The 23,137-nt window shown below is 42.8% G+C and overlaps 1 protein-coding gene across 1 annotated transcript; it reads right to left on the reverse strand.

Annotated features, from left to right (window-relative positions):
• Positions 1 to 403: 403 nt before the first annotated feature.
• IGBP1 (immunoglobulin binding protein 1) lies at positions 404 to 21,621 on the reverse strand. Its single transcript, XM_033118115.1, has 6 exons — positions 21,099 to 21,621; positions 20,428 to 20,721; positions 14,707 to 14,902; positions 13,210 to 13,289; positions 12,382 to 12,494; positions 404 to 876 (listed from the first exon to the last, which is right to left on the reverse strand). Exons 1-6 carry the CDS (start codon positions 21,290 to 21,292, stop codon positions 731 to 733), a joined length of 1,023 nt encoding a protein of 340 aa, XP_032974006.1. The 5' UTR covers positions 21,293 to 21,621; the 3' UTR covers positions 404 to 730.
• Between the last annotated feature and the right edge of the window lie 1,516 nt (positions 21,622 to 23,137).

The following is a 23,137-nucleotide window of genomic DNA, read 5'->3' on the forward strand; positions in this document are numbered from 1 at the left end:
GCAAGTAGCTCCATGCGAGTCAAAGCCCTGGCCTCAGATGCAACCACCAGGATAGCACTCCCAGTGCATCTGTTTCTTTCTCCCGGCCAAGGCTAGGAAGACCAGGTAGATAGGACTGTTCCATTTCATTCATGTACAGCTGATTCCTGAAAATTGTGCTGTGTGGTAGGGAAAGTCCTGGCTTTTGTGCTTGCCCCTTGGAATGCAGTATTGGGTTATTTCACAGTGGTGGGGTAGGAAGAATAAAAGCCCCAGCTAGCCTTGGCTGCTCTGCGGTTGGGAAATTCACAGCCCAGGTTAAAGGGAGACAACCAGGATCTGTGCAAGCCCAGGGACCCACAACTGAGCTCCTTCCCCACAAAAAAGCATGGCATGCCCATCTCTCTGCGCAGGCTCGAGTAATAGAAGAGACTTGCACTATTGTTATTTTACTTGGACTTTCATTATTTTTAAGGAGAATTCATACAGCCATTGATTATACAGAGTCGTTTCTTAGTACTCTTTTCTTTCCACTTAAGAAATCAGAATACATCATGATTAGGATGCCAAAACAAGATTGCTGGTTAATTACCTAGGGTATAAATACATACTTAATTGCTTGACACTTTATTGAACACAAAGCAGGACGAAGCATCTATGCCTTTGTGGTAGAGCTGAAGCAGCAGATGGCACAGCTTTCCTTTGCGGGAAGGTGTGTGCGTCCCCATCTTCCCATCTTGTTGTGTGAAGACTAACCCATGTTCTGTCGGTTGCCATAGCCCCTGGGATGGGTGTCCTTCCAGTCGTCCCACTCCCGAGCTTGCTGGAGTGTTCGCTTGCCATCCTCTTCCTCCTTCTGCTCCTCATCCTCCTGTTGCCGACCTGCTCTTTTGACCTCTGCTAAAGCAGCAAAAAGAGAAAGCGGGGATGAAAAACTGAGGCAATGTCGGGGGCCTTGGCACCGCTCTGAACACAATGACCTAAAATGAGAATAAGGAATGTAGCCAGCTGCCCACCCCAGGCCAGCCCAAGTGGGGAGAGGACATGTTCAACAACAGAGCAAACAATGCCCTGAGTGGCTTTCATAAGAAGGCAACAACAGAAAAGTTGCCCCTCAGAATGAATTCTACTTTGGGAAAGAAGTCTTGGTAAAATGGCCAAACACCACGCCCTCAAAACCAAAAACACACCAAAATACCAACCGACCAAATCCCCAGCAAACCAAAAATATTTTGGATTTATAATTTGTGATATGCGAGGGAGGCGGGGGCGGAAGGTGACTTTCCCTCCTCCACCCACTTCCCGTTTGGGTTCTACAATTCTGCGTGTGTGTAAAATGGGCAATCCCAGGGTATCTGCAAGTACTGGAAAGGAGTATCGGTGTTATTTTGCACACACTTGGAACTGGGTCCGAGGTCCACATGACAAGTGATGAAGAATGAAATACATGGGGACCTGATCCTTCTAATAGCTTAGGTGTCTTACGTTCTTTTCTTTTTTTTAAAACCCCTTTTATCATAAAATAAAGAATACTGGAAATCATATATATACTGTTTCCCTGAAAATAAGACCTAGCCGGACCATCAGCTCTAATGCGTCTTTTGGAGCAAAAATTAATACGACCTGGTCTTATATTATAGTAAAATACTATGTAAGACCGGGTCTTATATATTAATTTTTGCTTCAAAAGATGAATTAGAGCTGATGGTCCGGCTAGGTCTTATTTTTGGGGAAACACGGTAATTAAGTTTTTATAAGGGGGCTATACCTTTATAGCTTCCACCTAGGTCAACAAATAGATCTTCTGTACCCATCCCCAAAGCGTCTCCGTGAACATCTTCCAAATCACAGGCCCTTCCCTGCCCCAAACATAACAACTGTACCACCTTTTACAGTAATAACTTCCTGGATTTATTATAGTTTTATGACCCAAGTGTGCCTCCCAAGACACCAGACTTGTCCATTTGTACATTCATGTTTTAGTCAGTGATCTTCAGTACAAACTTGTGCAATCATCACCACAATCCATTAAAAAACTTTCCTATCTCTCCTAAAAGATCCCTTGTGCCCATTTACTGTTCTTCCCCATTCCCTCCCTCCCCCAGCCCTTGGCAACCACTACTCTGCCTTCTGTGTCTATGGACTTGCCTATACCAGACACGTCATATAGAGAATCATGTAACAAGGCCTTTTGCGGCTGACTTCTTTCCCTTAGCAGAATGTGTCTGAGGTTAGTCTTGCCCATTTAAAATATTTTGCTATCTCTTTAATCTACAGGTGCCTCTTCTATCCAAGTTATGTCTTGAAGCTAGGGCATCTGACCTGTAGTTTCCCCAGATCTGGATTTGGTTGATTGCAGACATGTTCCGTGTTTCTGCAGATTGGCAAGTTCATGCAGACGCTTGATCTTATTCGGGGTTGATCCCTTCGGTGTGATTATAGGCGGCGCACTGTTCCCTCATGGGACGGGGGGCACAAAACACTTGTGTCTCATGTATTGTCATGTTACCAGCTGTTGTTGCTCGATGCCTGGATCCATTAATTTTCCGGGGGTCTCAAAAAGGTGATACTCTTAATTTCTACATTTATATTTTATTAACTAGAATGCTTTTATAAAGACAGGCTTCTCCTCATCTACTATGTTACCCAAGAGAAAAGGCAAGGTAAATGCTTGACTCTTTCACTTTACTTACCACTTTTCAAGATAGTAAATTGGTTCCTTATCATCCTCTGAAGTTTTTGTTTTTAAATATAATTATGAACTCATGGACTTAAACATATTTGATGGGTTTCAACCAATTGCAATGATTTCTAAAAAAATACTTAAACTTTTCAGTTTTAGAATTGTTCTAGATTTACAGAAAAATTGAGAAGATAGTAGATTTCTTATACATTTGTACCCAATCTCCTCTACTGTTAACATCTTACATCACTATGGTTTATGCATCACAACTGATGGACTGAACTGATACATTATTAACAACTAAAGTCCATACTTTATTCTGATTTCCTTGGGTTTTACCTAATGTCCTTTTTGGTTCCAGGATCCCATTCAGGTCATTACATTATATTTAGTCATCATGCCTTGTCTCCTCTGGCTGTGACAATTTCTCAGACTTTCCTTGTTTTTGATGATCTAGACAGTTCTGAGGAGTGCTGGTCAGGTATTTGTAGACTGGGCCTCAGTTCGGGGCTGCCTGGTGTCTTTCTTATGATTAGACTGGGGTTGAGGGTTTGGGGGAGAAGACCACAGAGGTGAAGTGCCCTTCTCATCACAGCTAAAGAGGGGACCCAAGCTCCAAGCAGCCCAGGTCAAGGCCATGGTGACTGGGAGGGTCAAGATGGAGAAGCAAGTGGGGTAAGGGAGCTGCTTTGTACATACTTTGCAGTGATGATTTCTCTAAATTTAAGAGAACAGGTATTGATTTCTAAAAGGTACAGGCAGTGAATAGTGTTAATGCATGTGAGGGACAGTTTTATGTTTTTCATGGTGGTGACATTGTTTGGACTATATTGTGACTGCTTTCTGGTCCATGTGATCCCCAACTGGTAAGTAAGCTTCATTGCGTAACAGCATCATTTGAGAGGGGACTCAGAATAAAGGATGATTTCCTAGCCTAACATACAGTGTGACCTTGTCTCCCCGAGATAGGAGTATATACACAAATTATTTGGAATTTTTCCGTAGTGGAGATTTTTCTTTTCTCCCCCCACTTATTGATTTAATCATTTATTTCTATCACTATAGACTCATGGATATTTCTTTTATTCCTTGTGTTATATTCCAATTCTGTTATTTTCCTGCTGAAATTCTTCCAGTTTTGGCCAGTGAGAGTTCTTTCAGAGCCTTTATGTCCCAGTAACATACCCCAATTGTCCTTGTGTGTGTGTGTGTGTGTGTGTGCGCACGCGCGCGCTCTTGTTTTCTAGTACTATAAGATGCTTCAGACTCATCTTACAGATTTCCTGCCCCAGCCCTAGAACCAGCCATTTCTCTATGGAGCCCTGGTTCCTTTAACTAAAGAACAGTATTAGAAACCAAGATCTGGGTGCTGGGTGCACTCGTTGCTACTGGCAATTATCCTTTTCAAAGCCAAAATGGTTCTGGCCAGTGGAAATACCTTCAAATTTGTTTTTGAGTCCTTTTGATATGATCCTAGCAGTCTTTGAAAGCTTCTTCCCTATCTTTTATGACAAGATCTTCCAAGCTCATCTTGTATATTTCCTACCCCAGACTTGGTTTCTCTAAGACATCCTGGTTTCTTTTAATGGGAATGGTATTTCAAGACCACAATCTAAATTACTAGGTATGCTCATTACTAATGGGCTGGTCATTGTTTCTAAGCCTTTTCAATGAATAAAGCAAAGGTGTGTGTGTGAGTGCGTGTGTGTGTTTACTTTTAAAGAAAACGTTTCATGAGTTCATATTTAGAACTACAGCGTTGTTTTATTTCTGACTTAAACTCTTTTGAATTACATCTGTATTCTTCCACACTAAAAGTTTTAGTTGTCAAAGATAGAATCATAATATCTCATAAGTACTCACTTCTACTATCTCACATTACACACAATCTTGGAATAATGCTAATAACAACACACTGTCACCAATATAATTACTGAGAAGTTTTTTTGCATATGCTTCCCCCATTTCTCCATTTAAAAAATATCTACATTATCTGAGCGTTGAGAAAAAAGGCATTACATACTCTACTCTCTCCCTTTTAACCCTCATTTAGTCTTAGTTCTACAAGTAACTATTTTTTAGAGCCCGCCACCTGTCCTTATGTTAACGTATCTCTCATCATCTTGACTGTCTGAAGCTCATTCTCTGGCAAATTCCTCAAGGAACAATAGTTCCTGAATTCCTGCATGTTGATAAATGTCTGTAGCCTTCATACTTAAAAGTCAGTTTTACCAGATATAATGTCCTTGGCTCACATTTTCCCCCTTGAGTATTTTAAATATCTGTTACTTCATTTTTCTTTTGGCATAAAGTGTTGGTGTCAAAAAGTTTGAGGGTGATCTAATTTTCTTTCTGTTATAAACCACCTGCTGTTTTTGCTGAAATGTCCACAGCATTTTTTCCTTTTCTTTCAAATCTAGTAATTTTATTAGAATGTATCTTGTTATTGGTAATTTGGAGTCAGAATTCTCAGGTACATAGTGCTTTTTCCAATCATATCTTTTTTCCCCCCAAGTTCCAGGAAAGTTTCCTTGATATTACTTTTAAGCATTTATTCTTTTACCTTGCTTTGGTTTTCTTCTCCAGGTAATCCTATTACCCGTATGCTAGGTCTTTGCTATCTTTAGTATTTGTCACTTTTTCTCTAATCCTGTTTATTTTTTTTAAAGATTTTATTGGGGAAGGGGAACAGGACTTTATTGGGGAACAGTGTGTACATCCAGGACTTTTTTCCAAGTCAAGTTGTTGTCCTTTCAATCTTACTTGTGGAGGGTGCCATTCAGCTTCAAGTTGTTGTCCTTTCAGTCTTAGTTGTGGAGGGCGCAGCTCAGCTCCAGGTCCAGTTGCCGTTGCTAGTTGCAGGGGGCGCAGCCCACCATCCCTTGCGGGAGTCGAAACTGGCAACCTTGTGGTTGAGAGGATGCGCTCCAACTGAGCCATCTGGGAGCTCAGCAGCTCAGCTCAAGGTGCCATGTTCAATCTTAGTTGCAGGGGGCACAGCCCACCATCCCTTGCGGGACTCGAGGAATTGAACTGGCAACCTTGTGTTTGAGAGGACGCGCTCCAACCAACTGAGCCATCCGGGAGGCAGCTCAGCTCAAGGTGTCGTTTTCAATCTTAGTTGCAGGGGGTGGAGCCCACCATCCCTTGCGGGACTCGAGGAATTGAACCGGCAACCTTGTGGTTGAAAGCCCACTGGCCCATGTGGGAATCGAACCGGCAGCCTTCGGAGTTAGGAGCATGGAGCTCTAACCGCCTGAGCCACCGGGCAGGCCCTAATCCTGTTTATTTTGATTTAAGACATTTTTCTTTTACCTTAGTAAGGCATTTTCTGTTGTGTTCACTCCTTGTTTTCCTCTGCCTTAGCCTTCATTTCTGAAATGATTCTTATTTTCCCCAAGTTGTCACCACATTTGAGTTTTTCTAATACTGCTTTATATCGTTCTTCCATGTCTTACATAATTTTCTTAATGTCTTCCAACTCATTTTTAAACTGTGTATTTTAGATTTATTTTTTGAGTGTGTATTTCTGGAATGCTTTTCTTTCCTTCCCCTTATAATAATTTTGTGCGGACTTTGACCTTGATAATTTTGTTCACTTTTTAACAATTTTATTGGTATGTATTTCATATACCATAAAACTCACCCATTTACACTGCACAGCTCAGTGGTTTTTATTAAATTCAGAGCTGTGCAACCAGCATCACTATCTGTTGTTCATTCATGTGTGTAATACGTTTTCCTGAACTTTTAGAAATAAGTATGGTTCAGGGTGGCTTTTCTAACTTCACAGAGGCTCCCTTTCTGCTGTTTTTATGTGTGTTAAGAACTATGACTTGCTTGATTAGAGTTCCTGGTTCTGATCCTCTCTTCTACTGTGATTTGGACTTTCCTTTTCGTTATTGTGCCTGTTCTGTTCAATCTCAATTCTATTCTCAGCAGTTTCTCCCCAGTGTGGGACCCTGTCCTCGAAGGGAAATCTAGTGGGTCATTTTCAAGAGTTCAATAAGGACCAGACTGCTCCATCCCTTTCAGACCTTTGGACTATGGATCCCTTGTATCCAGTTTTTATTGGCGGGCAAAACCTCTCTCGTATCAACTGCTGTTCATAAATTGGACTGCAGCACTTTTTAGTGAGTATCTGTTTGTTGTTATGGAATTGTCCTGTTTGTCAGATCTTTCACATGGTCTGTCAACTCTTTCTGCTTTCTTCTATACAGATGCCAATCACTTGCTGATCTTGTGGTTGATCTTATGGGTGATTTCCTTTACCTGTTTTCATTTTGAGGTTCACAGGGATAGTGTCACCTAGTTTTATTGTAAATATTGTCCATAAGTTTTTTCTTTTGTTTTTATTAAAGTAGAACGTACATGTAGGAAAAACACACACATAGTATAGCTCAATAATTTTCACTTATGAATACATCCATGTAATCAGTACCCAGATCAAGATATAAAATATTACTAACTACTCAGAAGTCTCCCTCAGGTCAAGTTCCATTCATGATCCCCCACTAAGGCTTTTAACCAGCAAATACAAGTTTCACTTGGGTTTGAACTTCATATGAATGGAATCATACAGTATATACTTTTGTATCTAGCTTTCTTCATTCATAATCATGTTTACAAAATTCAGCTATATTTGTCACTTAAGGCTGAAGACCCATAGTTACTTCAACCTTTTTGCTGAATAGTATTTCATTATGTGACTATACTAAAATTTATTTATCCATTCTATTATGTACGGGCATTCAAATAGTGTCCAGTCTGGGGTATTACAAATAATGCTGCTATGGACATTTTGCAAACCTTTTGTGGACATATAGTCTTATACTCTTAGGTCTATACCTAGGAGTGAAACTGCCAGGTCATGGGGGTGTACATATGTTCAATATTTGTATGTCACCATCATGCCCTGTCCCAGATTCTCCGTTTCCATTGATTGTTTCCTCTTTTCTATGTACTCTGGGTTTATTTTGTCCTTGTTTCCCTCACCTTCGTAAAGTAGGACCTTAGGAATTGATTTTGTCTGCTTTTTTCTAATATAAGTACTGAAAGTTATACATTTCCTTCTTAGAACTACTTTAGTTGTACCCCACAAATTTGGTGTATTTTCACTGTCAGTTAAAAATGTTTTCTAATTTTCCTCCTGAATTCTTCTTTGACCCAAGGGTTATTAAGAAATGTGCTGTTTAAGAAATATTTGGGGGTTTCCTAGGTATGTTGTTACTGATTGCTAATTTAATTCCACTGTGGTCAGAGAACATATTTAATGTGATTTCAATCTTTGAAAATTTATGGAGACTTATTTGATGGTCCAGAAGATGGTTTATCTTGGTGAACATATCATATGAATTTGAAAAAGGTTTACATTTTGCAGTTGTTGGATATAGCTCTTTAAATGTCAAATAAGTTAATGTGGCTGCTAGTGTTGTCCGTATCTTCTGTGTTCTTACTGACCTTCTGTCCCAGTAATTCTATCAATTACTGAAGGAGAAGTATTAAAATCTGCAACTATGATTGTACATTTGTCCATTTCTTCATTCATTTATGTCAATGTTTTCTTCATGTAATTTGAAGCTTGTAATTAGGCACAAGCATGTGTGATCGCTACATCTTCCTGATAAATTGCCTCTTCTATTGGTATGAAATGTCCTTTTTTAATATCTAGTAACCCCTTTTTTCTTGAAGTCTACTTTATCCGATATTACTATAGCTTTCTTGTATTTACTATTAGCACAAGATACCTTTTTAAATATTTTACTATCAATCAATCTGTGCCTTCATAATTAAAACGCATCTCTTATAGACAACTTACAGTTGAGTCTGATAATCTGATTTCTAATTTGAAAGTTTATTGCATTTACATTTACAATAATTATTGGTATGGCTGGCTTTGGATCTACCATTCTGCTATTGGTTTTCTGTTCATCTGTTGTTTGTTCCTGTTTATTCTTGCCTTCTTCCCTTTTAATTTCGCTACTGATTATAGCTTTGTCTCTTTGCATTATTTTTTAAAATAGCCTTTTTAAGAGAAGTTTTAGGTACACAGCAAAATTGTATGGAAAGTACAGAGTGTTCCCATATACCCCCCACCTAAATGTAAGCATAGTCCTCTTGCCATCAACATCCCGACCAAAGTGGTCCATTTGTTGTAAGTGATGAACCTACATTGACATGTCATCATCATCCAAAGTCCACAGTTTACACAAGGGGTCACTCTTCCTGTTGTACCTTCTGTGGGTTTGGACAAATGTATAATGACATGTATCTACCATTAGAGTATCACACAGAGTAGTTCAACTGCCCTAAAAATCCTCTGTGCTCCACATCTTCATCCTTCCTTCTCCTCTAACCTGTGGCAACCACTGATCCTTTCACTGTCTCAATAGTTTTGCCTTTTCCATATCATAGTTGGAATCATATGATATGTAGCTTTTTCAGATTGGCTTCTTTGGCTGAGCCATATGCATTTAGAATTCTTCCATGTCTTTTCATGGCTTGATAGTTCACTTCTTTTTAGTACTGAATACTATTCCATTGTCTGGATGGACCACAATTTATCCATCACCCACTGAGGACAACTTGGTTGCTTCCAAGTTTTGGCAATTATGAATAAAGTGCTATAACCATTTGTGTGTGGGTTTTTGCATGGACTTAAGTTTTCAACTTATTTGAGTAAATACCAAGGAGCACAACTGCTGGATCGTACAGTAAGAATATGTTTAATTTTATAGCAAACTGCCAAACTGTCTTCCAAAGTGGCTGCACCATTGTGCATTCCCACCAGCAGTGAATGAGAATTCCTGCACAGCCTTGCCAGCATTGGTGTTGTCAGTGCTCTGGATTTTGGCTCTTCTTATAGTGCTGTAGTGGTATCACTGTTGTTTTAATTTGCATTTCTCTGATGATGTATGATGTTGAGTGTCTTTTCATGTGCTTATTTATCCTCTGTATATCTTCTTGGGGGAGGTGTCTGTTCAGGTCTTTGGCTCATTTTTTTTTTTTTTTAGAGTGTTTGTTTCCTTATTGTTGAGCTTTAAGAATTACTTGTATATTTTGGGTACCAGTCTTTTATCAGATCTTTTGCAAATATTTTCTGCCAGTCTATGATTTGTTTTCACATTCTATTGATGCGTTATTTTTCAAAATGGTTGCTCTAAGGAATACAATATTCCTCCCTAACCTCACAGTCTACTTAGAGTTAATAATGTACCATGTGGTATAGGCAGCCTCAAAGATGGAGCCCAATGATCCCAGTCTTCTGGTATTTGTGCTCTAAAGTAGTCCCCTCCCACATTGTATTGGGTTGGGGACCAATGTAATATGGCAGAAATCATGGTATATCACTTCCAACATTAGGTTATAAAAGATACTGAAGCTTCTATCTTGGTCGTTCTCTTTTCGATCATTCATTCTGAGGAAGGAAGCTCTTAACCTGTGAGCAACCCTATGGAGAGAGCCATATGGGGAGGCCTCTTGCCAAAAGCCACAGGGATGAGTCAAAGAGCTGGAAGCAGATCCTCTAGCCTGTCAAGTTTTCAGAAGACTGCAGCCCTGGCTGACAGCAACCTCAAGAGATCCTAAGCAAGAACCACCCAGTTAAGCTGCTCCTAGATTCCTCACCCTCAGAAACTATGTGGGATAATAAACGTTTATTATTTTAAGTTACTAAGTTTTAAAGTAATTTGTTACACAACAATAGACAATATGCACCACTTCATATAAAATAGAAAAATCTCACAAAAAAAATAGTTCCACTTATCCATCCTTTTTGCTATAGCTGTCGTATGTATTACATCTACATACATTATAAGCCCTCACACAATATATAATTTATGCTGTAAGAAGCCATATGTAGTTTTAAAAAGTTGGGAGTGGGGGGAGATAGCCCTTAGTCTTTACCTACATAATTACCATTTCTGCTGCTCTTTATTCCTTCTTGAATATCCAAGTTTCCATCTGGCATCATTTCCTTCAGCCTGAAGACCTGCCTTCATTTTTATGGATATTGTCACTGGATATAAAATTCCTGATGACAGGGTTTCTTCCCCCTGGCCCTTTAAAGATGTTCTCTACTACCTCTGGCTCCCAGTTTCTAATGGGAAGTCAGCAACGATTCCCATCATTGTTCTGCTATATATAACGTGTACTTTACCACTGGCTGCTTTTAACATTTTCTTTTTTTGGTTTTCAGCAATTTGATTATGATGTGCCTATGTGTGGTTTTCTTGTATTTAACATGCTTGGGGTTTGCTGCAATTTCCGTATCTGTACGTTTGCATTTCAGATTTGGGGAAATTTTCAGCCATCATTTCTTCAAACATTTTTTCTGGCCCCCTCTCTTTATTTCTTCTCTCCTACTGATATTCCAATTGTATGTCTGATAGACGTTTACATTGTTCCACAGGTCACTGAGGCTCTGTTTACTTTGTTCCAATCTTTTTTATTTTTCAAGTTCGCTAATCTGCTTTGATCTATCTTCAAGTTAACTGACACTTTCTTCTATCACTACCAATTTATTAAGCTCATCCAATCAGTTTTAAACTTCTGCTACTGTAGTTTTCAGTTCCAGAGTTCTTCCCTTTCTCTGCTGAGACGTTTTATCTTTTCATTCATTACAAGCATATTTTTCCCTTTGCTCTTGGGTATAGAAATAAGCTGCTTTAAAGTTCTTGTCTGCTGATTTCAGCATCTGAGTCATCTTGGGGTCGTTTGACTGCTTTTCCTCTTGTGTATAAGTCACATTTTCCGTTCCCCCCCCATATGTATAGTAGTTTATGATTGAATCCCAGACTCTGTGAATGCTATGCTGTATAGATTCTGAATTCTGTCTCATTCCTCTAAGGAGTACTGATTTTTCATTTTAGCAGGAAGTTAATTTGTCTAGAACCAAAATTCCAAATTCTATTTCCTCTGCACTGGGAACCAGGTGAATTCTCCCAGTTGTTGTAGCCCTATCTAGGGTGCATGGAGAATATGTTGTACATGCAGAGCTAAGGAGTCAGCCAGAGATTTGGGAAGGGTTTATATAGAGAATTGGGGCTCCTCCTCCGTGGTTCTCTCCTTTCTGGGATACCTTCTAACTTTTCAGTTGCTATAGTCACCCTGAACTCAGTGCTCCCATTCCTCAACCAATAAGACTGCAAGTTTCCAGTTTTACCTACCCCCACATCGCAGCACCTGCTGTTTGCCCATAGGTGACAGGCCATAAAAAACAGGAAAGCCTTTCCAATGACCACTCTTCTTTACTCTGTGCTATAGTGGAAACAGTACTGGAACTGGAAATTTTAGGGTCCCGCAGTCTATATCTGCCATTGGCCACTCTCCAGTGCCTTCAGGTAGTTGTTCTGTAATAGTCTGTCCAGCTGTAATTGTTATCTGTAGGATGGTTGACCTGATACAACCTGATCTGCTATTACCAGAAGCAGAACTGCTACCCGTGGATTTTTGGTTTTGCTATCAGTTGCTCAGTCTGTTTTTATGCCATGATATTTGAAGAGATTCAAAAAGTATGCTGCCTCACTGCCCCCATCCTCCCAGAAGCACCTGCTATTTATTTTAATAATAGATGAAATAAAATACTGCCTAGAATCTACCACTCAGAATCTTTGTCCAGATTCTTTCTGCTCCTAAAGGACAACAATACTTGGCCTGAACTTAACTACTAGGGAATAAGGGACCAGTAGTGTAACTACTTCCCTCCCACCCCTCCATACCTGATGTTTGCTTGGCTATTCCCTGATCTGGTAATGCTCCAAATTTCCGATGCTGTTCATACCAGTCATTCACCGTCATAGATGCCAGGCTTGGATAACCAGCTCCAAACACTCTGCGAGAATCACACTGCATTTAGAAAACTCAACATAAACAGCACTATTAAAAAGCCTCTTCTCTTTAGCGACAAACCTCTGTCTATTCCATCCTCCCTCCTCTACCCAGCCACCTTCTGAGGAGTTGGGCAAACTCCTGTGAGGATATGTAAAAAGGGGCACCCAGAAAGGGGCATTAAAGTCAAGAGCTTTCATGAGAAGATAAATAGCCCAGGATCACCTCCCAGGGAGCAATCCCAGAGGCCAATGCCCCACAGAGCAGTGATGACACCATGACAGGGGTATTTATAGTTGGTGCATCTGAAAGGTGCACAAAGAAGCCTCTCCTGCCACCCTATGGAAAAACATCTCAAGAACTCAGGGAGGCAACTACATCCTTTCGAGAACTGTAGCTAAAGGCAATAATGGGAAACAATTTAAAAGTGTACAACCGTCTATTAGATTCCTTTCTCGTTTCTGTTTTCAATGAATTAATTCACTAATTATTTTAGTTGGTTTCCTTTTGAGTCTCTTTTTAAGCTCAAGTGTGAGGGAAATGTCTGCTGAAGACAGAGAGAGAGAACATAACAGAAGAGGTAATAGCCCTTTGATGAACAACAGCCCCCCATGTGGGGCTATGACCTTTTAGCAATGCCCATTCTGTCTGCTATCATGCAAGGGAACCCCAACAGCAAGGGGCCTGCAAAGGCAGCCCACTTTTGTAGCACTACCTACTTGGCTTGGGCCGCATTCCGAGTGAGAATGAAGGGTTTCATTGGAGGCCTGTCCTCACGAGATGAGTGAGAAGTTGATGCCTATAAAGGAAATTAATTTCAGAAATGCATTTGCCTTTTGCCCACCCCATTATGCTGACTCGTAAGTCTTTGGGCGCTTGAAAAGCCTGGATTCAAAATTCACTCATTCCCTACATATCAGTCTCTGAGACGTATCAGCAGAATACTAATGGTGGAGGTTGCTTAGCTCTTCTGAGGATGCCTGAGAGAAAGAGAAAGCTCTCAGGAATCACCTCACCATAAGTAAAACATTACTTGGTTTGAAAATACCCACCTCCAAAGGAGCCGACAAAGCCTTCCTCCATCTTCCATCTGAATCCCTTGGGCCTGGCCTTCAGTGCTAAAGCTGAATTAAGACCCTTCTTCTAAAACCCCTTTCAGAGTAATTATGCTATTAACTGTCAAGAATCCCCCAGGGGACTTAAGAAGTGGCTCTTCCTAACTCAAGGCCGGAAGAATGGCTGAGTGGTTTCCATATATAGGTGTATTGAAATGTTTCAAGGACCTTGGCTATCCAGGAGCTCAAGGAAATAGTCTGGTCAAAGAAAAAGCGTTCACTTGGATCTAACTGCATCACTTCCAAAGCCAATCTCAATACCAAATAAGAATGTTAAAGAAAAAACAATGATAACAAAGGGGGCAGGGAGGACCCAGAAGAGTCCAGCCTCACAAGGTTTGAAAACCACTCATCTACATATGCTCCAGGGCCCTTATGGTCTCAGACCGCTCACTGTTCATTCTCTGATCCTTTAACATGAGTAAACAGGTAGGTGTTACTTCCAGGCAGAAGCTCCTGGACTGAGTAGCATAAATTGAATTAGGAGGAGGTTTCTCTGAGGACTGAAATCAATGCCTGTGACCAATTCACACTGTATCAAAACCATGAATAAGTGGCAGCAGAGGCTGGTTTTCTGAGGTGGCAGCTCCCAAACAGGGTTCTGATCGTGTTACCCCGGGTTGCCAGCAGTGTCAGAGCGTGTCACTGTGTACGCTTCAATTCGGATTCCTCCCCGACCTAAACACATTCCCCGCCTGTCATTTTATCATCTTCTTTCTACTCTTTCCTCTCCCCCAGTTCCACTTCTGCATTACCACCCTAGTCCTCGGCCTCTTTGTTTACACACACAGCCAAGCACAGATTTTAAAGGCCCACCTCCCCATGCCTTCCTTTAGCACTCATGACCTCCCACAGCCCACGCCAATTTCCACAATTACAGATGACCCCAAGTGTTACAGGTCAGCAAGCACTGGGGAACACTCCTGTCGCTAGAGGGAAAGCCACCCTACTGAACCTTGAGCCTGTTTCCACTGATCTTAATACATAAGACGACACATTTTTCTGGAGACTTACAAGGATGTTCATTCATCGCTCTCACAGAACATTCAAACCTCCGCCAGCAGCTTTCTGAGCTGCAGAGGCAGCGCGTAGCAGGCTCACCTCTTTGGAAGAGTCTTTTCCTCTCAGGATTGTTATCTCCTGGTCAATGCTCTCGATCTCTTCTAAGCTGATGCCAATCCACCTTCGAAGGTGAAGGAGGTGATATTCACGGACACGTTCATCATCTGCCTCACCACTTTCCACCGCAGATTTTAGGGCAGACAGCCTCTGCTCCATCTCCTTCTTCTGTTTATACCTGTCCCACAGAAAAGCATCACAGTGAACTTCAAAATAAAGAGGTTTCCTTCAAAAGAAGGCCACAATAAGACTTTACCTTTGCAAGTGACCAGGCAGTCAGCATGCCGATTTCCACTTTGGCAAAAACACAGACTCTATACCTGAGAACCTGCCACCAAGGCAGTTCTCTACAAGGCAAGACTACAAGGCAAGGACGGGACTGGCAGGCGCTGACCAACACATTGTGAAGCTAGAAAGATAGAGGAAAATAGAGAAGTAACCTGATCTGAGCAACTGCTCCCATCGTCTTTAGAGATGGGAGTGCCTTAGTCATTTTACTGTATCCACCTTTACTAGGCTGGGTACTTAGTAGCACACAATGTCCATTTGGCAATTACAGCTTCAGAGAATCTCAGAACCTCAGGGGCATTTACCTGCCATTGATGCAGGAATTCCTTGTGAAACAGGCTGAAAAATGATCATCTTTTCTTTTCTGCTGGGCAACACACCTCCAGCTCTGACTCATCCCACTGTAATTTAAAGACTCATAACGACCCTGCCAACCTTTTCCAGGATGCATTCTAGTAGCTCATGTATCATTCCTTTGATAAATATTTACTGAGTTACCTATTATTCGACAGGCACTGTTCTCACTGCTGGAGACACAGCTGTGTATACAAGAAAGTCCTTGGTCGGGGCGGCCAGTTGGGTCAGTTGGTTAGAGCGCAGTGCTCATAACACCCAGGTCACCGGTTCGATTCCCACACGGGCCCATGAGCTGCGCCCTCCACAACTAGACTGAAAACAACGACTTGACTTGGAGCTGATGGGTCCTGGAAAAACATACTGTTCCCCCATAAATAAATGGAAAAAAAAGAAAGTCCTTGGTCTCCTGAAGCTTTCATTCTAGTGGGAGAAGACAGACAAAAAAACAAACAGATAAGGAGTCAGGTGGTGGTGTCGTGAAGAAACAAAAAGCAAGGTAAAGTGCATAATGGATGGTGCTAGAGGCTGCTACTATGTACAAAGTGATCAGGAGAGACGTCTCTGAGGAGGTGACATTTGAGCAAAGACTTCAGGGAAATAAGGAAGCAAGCCATGCCAGTATCTGGAAGGGTGTTCCGAGGGGGGAAAGCAAATACAAAGGTCCTGGGTGGGAGCGTGCCAGGCCTGACATGTTTGAGAAATAGCAAGGAGGCCAGTATGGCTGGCATGGAGTGAAGAATGATAGAAAATGAGGTCACAGACATGGTTGGGGCCTCATTTGTAAAACCCTGTAGGGAATAAGACACAGTATATCAATATATTTCGAGTGAGATGGAAAAGCCACTGGAGGATTTTGAACAGAATACACGACATGAATAGCGTGACATGACAATGTTTTTTTATACGGGCCACTCTGGCTGTGGTGTGTGGACTGTAGATGATGGGGACTGGGAGACAAGGGTGGAAGCAGGGGAACCAATTAAGAGGATACTCCCACAATCCAGGTGAGAGAGAGTGACTTGAAATAGGAAGATGGTGAGACATGGATGTATTTAAAACATAAAACACACAGGATTTGCTGATTGATTGAATGTAAGGGCTTGAGGGAAAGAGGAGTGAAGGAAAAACTCCATGGTTTCCAAGAGAAGTGTCCTGAAATATCTACGTCTGGAATCCCATTCTTTGCAGGTGTTCACCCAAATCTGAGGTCCACGGAGAGAGGTTTTTTTTTTTTTTTTTTCCGGTAGGGGGTCCTTGAACCCTGAGATTTTATACAGAATTCTACACGTATGTGTTTTTCTTTTCCCCCACGGAAAACTTCGGTCGTTTTTATGGAATTCTCAGTGAGGTCCATGACCCAGGCGAAGTCAAGAACCACTGCTTTGGAAACATTCTTTATTATAAAACCTGTTGGGCTCTTCTGCGCCATTTACCCCACAAGTGGGCACTTTGTGTAACGTTACCAATAACTTACAGCATCCGAGGTAGCCCTGTGAGCAAAACACTACGAAGGTCAATTCCTAGTTCACAATGAGAACTGGGAATTTCAAGATTTGTGTGTAAATCCCAGCCTGGCCACTTAACTAGCGATGTAACTTTGGGCATGTCAATTCTCAGAGCCTATTACCTTATCTCTAAAATGTGGATAATAATGTTTGCTTCATGGGGTTGTAAAGAGAATCACATGGAACAATACCCATGAAAGTGCTTTGTAAGCAGCAATGTAATACAAATATTGATAGGTGATAAGAAAATTGAGGCTAGAAGGGGTGGAAGATGCCCCACCAATTAAGTGGTAGACATCGGATTGGTCGCCCCAGCTCTGTCTGACTCCTAAGTCAAGGCTTTTTTTGCTACATCATATCGGTTCCATCTTCTTGATGACCACTCTATCTGTCCCTCCCAAAGACACCTCAAGTACCTTCAAGGATCCAATGTCTGCGCTGGGCACCAAGAATCCAAAGATATAATTAAAGTACTAAAGATGCAATTAGTTACGATGGCTGACCTTTAGAAATTCCAAATCTAGAGAATCACATAATTGATGCATAACATAGAGTACAGTAGCTGGGGGAGGGGGGAGGGGCGGGCGGTGTGGGTGACAGGTAGGGAAAGGCTTCACAGAGGACAGACTTTTGCTCTCTTTCTGCCCCAGGCTTCTGTAAGTACTTCTACATGTACCTTGCTGAGTCTCTTACCTTTAGTTGTTCTTTCCTTCCTTTTCCTCCTTCTTTAACTTGTCTCCAAGGTTTTATCCTTGGCTTTTTTCTCTACACGTTTTTCCTTGGCAAACTAGCCACACCCACCAAAGCTCCTAAATTTTTAGCACTAGCTACAAAAGTGTCTCACAGGTTTTAGTTACACATGTCCATCTGTCCACGGACATGGCTGTCCAGTTGTCACTTCAGGAATTAAATTCAGTAAATCTAAAGTTAGACTCATTACTTCCCTAGCTTCTACTTCTTTATTTCTTTCAAAAGAATGGAGGTGCAGTTAATCAACCAGATTAATACTTCCTGAAGCTGGGAATTGGAGTAGAGAAGATACACGAAGATCCAGGTTTTGAGAGAGAGAGAGGATGTACCATTCAAGTGTTTTAGGTAGGAAGGCCTCGGTATGTAAAATCGTGGGGCGGGGGAGGGAGGACTCACAAAAAGTCAATCAGACTTGAACAATCTGTTTTCCAACCACATCAGTGTTTCTTGTAAAAGTATTATCTCTGATAGCTGTCACTTCATTTTTATCACTTCTTCCCAGCCGGAAATAATATTGTAACACATTAACCTGTCTTTCTGCCTCGTTCTTCCCTTTCAATATTCTATACACATCACTTCTTCCACTGACCTCCCACTACACCACTCTCATCTGCCAAACTGGACCAGTCTCCATTCTCTCTACATCCCACAAAGTACCCTGCCTTGGGCTTCTGCTCACGTTGTGCCACTTCCTATCAGTCTATCCCATTTCCTCACCAGCCCCTAACCATACTTTCTTATTCTTTATAGCCCTCACCACCTAAAATTACATTATTATTTACTAGCTTATTGTCTGTCTCCTCACCAAGATAAAAGCTCCACGAGGGCATAAACTCTCTCTGGTTCTCCATTATCTAGAACAGTTCCTGGCACAGGAAAAGCTCAGTAAATACTTGTCAAGTGAATGAATGAATGTTCAGTTTTTTAGATCAGGCCTCTCCTGAGTTTCAGGCTACCAGATACATCACTTGGATGTGTCCTAGGCACCTTAACTGCAACATGACTCAATCCCAAGTTCGCTGTCTCCCCTACACCTCATCTATTCTTCCTCCTCCATTGCCCAGCTTGATGAGCGACACAGCCATCCACCTACGTCAGGAACACACATCTTCCTTGCTGCTTCCTTCTACCCTACGTCCCACAAGTAACTGATCACCAGGTTTTCTGCAGATTCAACCGTCCCAAATAGATACACTCCCCCATCCCTTCTGCCATTGCCACAGTGAGGCCTCATCAGCTCTGTGACCTAACAGGATCTAATCTTCATCTTCACATTGCTTCCTAACTGCCCAAGTATGCTAGTTAAAATGCAAATATGGCCATGCTGCTCTTTAAAAACAGGAAAACTCCGGTGGATCCCAATCACCAACCAAAGTTTCAGCTCTTTGGCGTGGCCTAACGGTAACATTTACAGACTATTTACTAGGTGCCAGAGACTGTGCTGTGTTCTATGCCGTATCTTATTTACATTTCTTAACCCTGAGGTAGGAACCATCATTACTTAGATCTCACAGATGAGGAAACCCAATGCCAGACAGGTTAAATAAGTTACCCAAAGTCGAATGGCTTATAAGTCAAGCTGGTTCTCAAACCCAGGTCTCTGATTCCACAACCTGTACTCAGCCACAAAGATATGACCATAGCTGGCTGTGAGCGCTTAGACACTGTGCTAAGTGCTTTTCATGTATGAGGAAGGACCTATTATTGTCCAGTTTTACAGTGGGGGAAATTAAGGAACTGAAAGATTAAGCAATTTATCCAAAGTCAGAGTGACTGAATGGTGGAACTGGGATTCAATGTCCTTTCCATGTTCCGAGCAACGAGACTGTTCCTTCACCTTCCTCACACCCCACCTCTCCTTGGTCTGAATGCTGCAATTCTTCAGCATCATTCCCTCCCCATTTCCACCACCCCTAGAGTTCTAACATCAGCCAATCACTTAGTTAGGCCCCACCCACACATCTCCACCCCAGCAGGGCTCTTCAATGGCTCTGCAGCTGGCTAATGCCCTCCTCCCCTCTTCCTCTAGATAATATTCCTGTTCATCCTTAAACAACTGGTCACAGGGTCAACTCTTCTAGGTAGCCTTCTCCTCTCTCCTGCTCCGTCTTTGGTTAGTTGGCCTCCTGTCTGCTCTTACAGTACCTTGTACATCTTCCTAGCACGTCATTTACATTGCTACTGTTTCTATGCATCTTTTCCCTAGATGCATAGACTGGATGCTCCTCCACGCAGACCTCCCAGACTCACACAAATATTTACACTCAGTCTGCACCCATGGTGGCCAGCATAGTTCCTAGACACTGAGCACTCACTGAATGTTTTTTTATTTTATTTTAACTGACAATAAGCACCTTGTGCAAGGTCACACGATGAAATTGTGCCAGGACTAAGATTAGTTCAGGATGTTACACTGATGCAGTCCTGTCAGAACAGAGCTTCTCAATCAATGGGCTGAAAGTACACCACAGCTGCAAGACGTTGTGCCCTTCAGATATCTGCCCACTGTGCCATGTGACTATTGCTATGCCGTGATGTGCAAGTGATTGGGGGACACTCTGCTAAACCACACGCTGCTGTTGGCAACCATAGGGGAGCAGGGGTCTGATGGTGAGGCACGATCGTCTCAACAAAGGCAGAGGCTTCTTGAAAAACTCAGGAGAGTTTGCTCTCACCGGAGCCTATGCTCAGTAAGAACCAAAAGAGTGACATCCCCCCCAAAAAAAAACCACAAACAAACCACATGCACACCCCCCAACAGCACTGCCATTGGACAGTCTACAAATTATAGCTATTGACTCACCTCTGTATTTTAGCTTGTCTTTGAGATGCCATAGCAATGAGGTTAGGATAGGCCATGGAGGACCCAGCAGTGTTATTCTCAGCTGAGTTGTTCTTGGTTTTGGGCAACTCAAACTCTGCCACGTGATAGTTTTGGCACTGAGTTAAGTAGTTTAAAAAGTGTTCTCGAGCCCACTGCAAATGATCCAGACGCTTGCTGGCGTTGACTTGTTTCAAGGTGAGCGCTCCTTGAAATGCTGGCAACATCAGGTACTTGAGGTCGGTGGAAGCAATCTCTTCCAAATCTTCATTTGGGCTGCAAAGAGCAAAGAGGAGACTGTGAAGCTTGGTCGGGCATTCAAACGGCAGCCCCCGCTTCCTGGGGGGAGGGGAAGGCTAGGCTGGGAATGAGGCAAAGGGAGGACGCACCGGGAATGGAGGCCGTTTTCCTTCAATGAAAAGTGGCTGCAGGCTCACAGCCAATGCCTCTGCAAAGAGCCCCACTGGGGAGAGGGGACGCAGGTCATCGACTAATCGGAAGAGGGGGGGGAGAACGCAAACAATGCCCAGGTGATGGCAATGGGGAGTCGGCAGGAAAGGTCGCCCGTCTCAAAGGCGTCCTGCAGCCAGGCTCAGCGGCTACCGAGAGGGGACCATTATTACCCTCCTCCTCAGCTGCCAGCCCCTCCATACCTGAACAAGTCGAGCTGCGATATCATTTCGGCAGCCGTGTTAAGGAGTTCGAGCCCCTTCAACACCTTTTCCTGGATCCTCCGGGAACCGGTGGGCTCCGCCGCCCCTTCCACTTCGTCCAGAAGCTGCTTGCTGGTTTCGAAGAGCTCGGGGAGCCGCGGCGGCCGTAGCTCGTCTTCCTCGGCCGCTGCCATCTTGGGGGAGGGAGGAGCTCCAAACACCTCACTTCCGGGCGCAGGGGACACCCCGTTAAAGAACTCGGTTAGAACCGACGAAACCGGAAGGGGCGCTGCCCCCCGCCGCCCATTGTTACCGAAGCCCCGAACGACTTTGGGGAGCGGCTGGCGGCGCTGGCAACTGTTACCATAGACGCCCCTAACCGGCTGCCTGTTACAGGCGGGCGCCCCTGGGGAAACCAGGACCCCGAGCAAAGCCGGGGCGCCCGGCCGAATGCGGCGCGAGCCCGCCGCGCGCACGCCCCGCCAGGCACCCCCACCCCAGCTCCGCTCGCCGACGGCCCGGGGCGGCGGCGCTGGACGCGCCCCTCCCGGCTTCCGTCGGCCCGCAGCTGGAGCTCGGGGATCCGCCCAGCCCACCCGCGCCCGCCCGCCCTCTTCCCGCTCACGTCATCCTCCTGCACTCACACCACAAGACATGCACACAACACACACACACACATACACACACACACACACACACACACTTTCAAAAGTTACTTCCTCCGTGAAACCTTCTTGACCCCCTCTCCCCCACCAAGTCACAGAAATGCATCTCTATCAGAGCATCTATGACTGTATTACCGTTTAGTGATTTACGCCTCTAGCTCCCTGACCCGACTGAGTCTGATTCACGTTTGCACCCCTCTGGCCAGCCCAGTGCCTGGTACTTACTAAGTGCTCGGTGTCATTGTATGAATAGAAAAATACGTGATCGGTTTGGAAAGCAGCCCAATGATGCAGATCTTGTGCCGTTTCAGTATGTAGTCACTGGCCACGTGAGGCTATTGAGCCCTGGAATGTGGCTATTTTGAATTGAGCTGTACTGTTGATGTGAAACACACCAGGTTTTGAAAACTTATTACAGAAAAAGAACATAAAACATCTCATTTTTTACACTGACTACATTGTTGAAATGCTAATATTTTGTATATACTGGGTTAAATATTTTATTAAAATTAATTTCACTTGTGTCTATTCACTTTTTTAATATGCCTACTATAAAATTACGTATTGGGCTCACATTATATTTCTACTGGACAGCACTGATGTAAAAATAGAATTCCAGGACTTTGAAAGAAGGGATGTCATTCCTTTGAACAAATCAATATAAATATACACTGCTTACCTTACGACACATCCCGAGTTGTCCTGGGAGATTTAAGTAGAATGCATGCTGCCTGTCCCAAAAAATAAGCTTTTAAACTAACTATATTTTAAATTAACTACAGCTGAGAAGAAAAAAACTTTCATGTAAAAACAACTAGAGGGCAATATAGGACAGTATATAACTCAGGGATATGTCATGTTGCATAGGCTGCTGGAAAACTAAGAAATCACAAGTCATTCTGTGCTAGGCGTTCAGGAAGCTTCTTAGACATGACATGCAGTCATGGAATTTCAAAGTTGGAAGAGAACCTCAACAGAGAAAAACACTGACACCAGAAAAGTTAAGTGACTTGTCCAACCAGTTGTGACAAGCCAGTGTCTTTCTTCTAAGTTCAATTATTTTTATTCCACCAATCTTAAATTGAGCAGGATTTAAAATGATGGATAGGACCTTTTGTGTGGGACAGAATGAAGCCCTTATCTAAAACCACGCTTCGCAAGAGGGAGAAGAGAGTGGGGGCATGCATACCTGTAGGTTGAAAAAGCTTCCCAGGTGATTCTAATAAACCTCCCTTGCAATACCCCACTTTAGAAGCTGAGGAGGAAGGCAGGCTCTGGCAAACTACCTAGTATTTGATTTGTCTGGCAACTCTAATGACTGGAGTACACTTTTAGAGTCATCTAGTGAACGTTCAGGGTCATCTTGGGCCACAA

This window comes from Rhinolophus ferrumequinum, chromosome X (assembly GCF_004115265.2).
Source record: "Rhinolophus ferrumequinum isolate MPI-CBG mRhiFer1 chromosome X, mRhiFer1_v1.p, whole genome shotgun sequence".
Lineage (NCBI taxonomy): Eukaryota > Metazoa > Chordata > Mammalia > Chiroptera > Rhinolophidae > Rhinolophus > Rhinolophus ferrumequinum.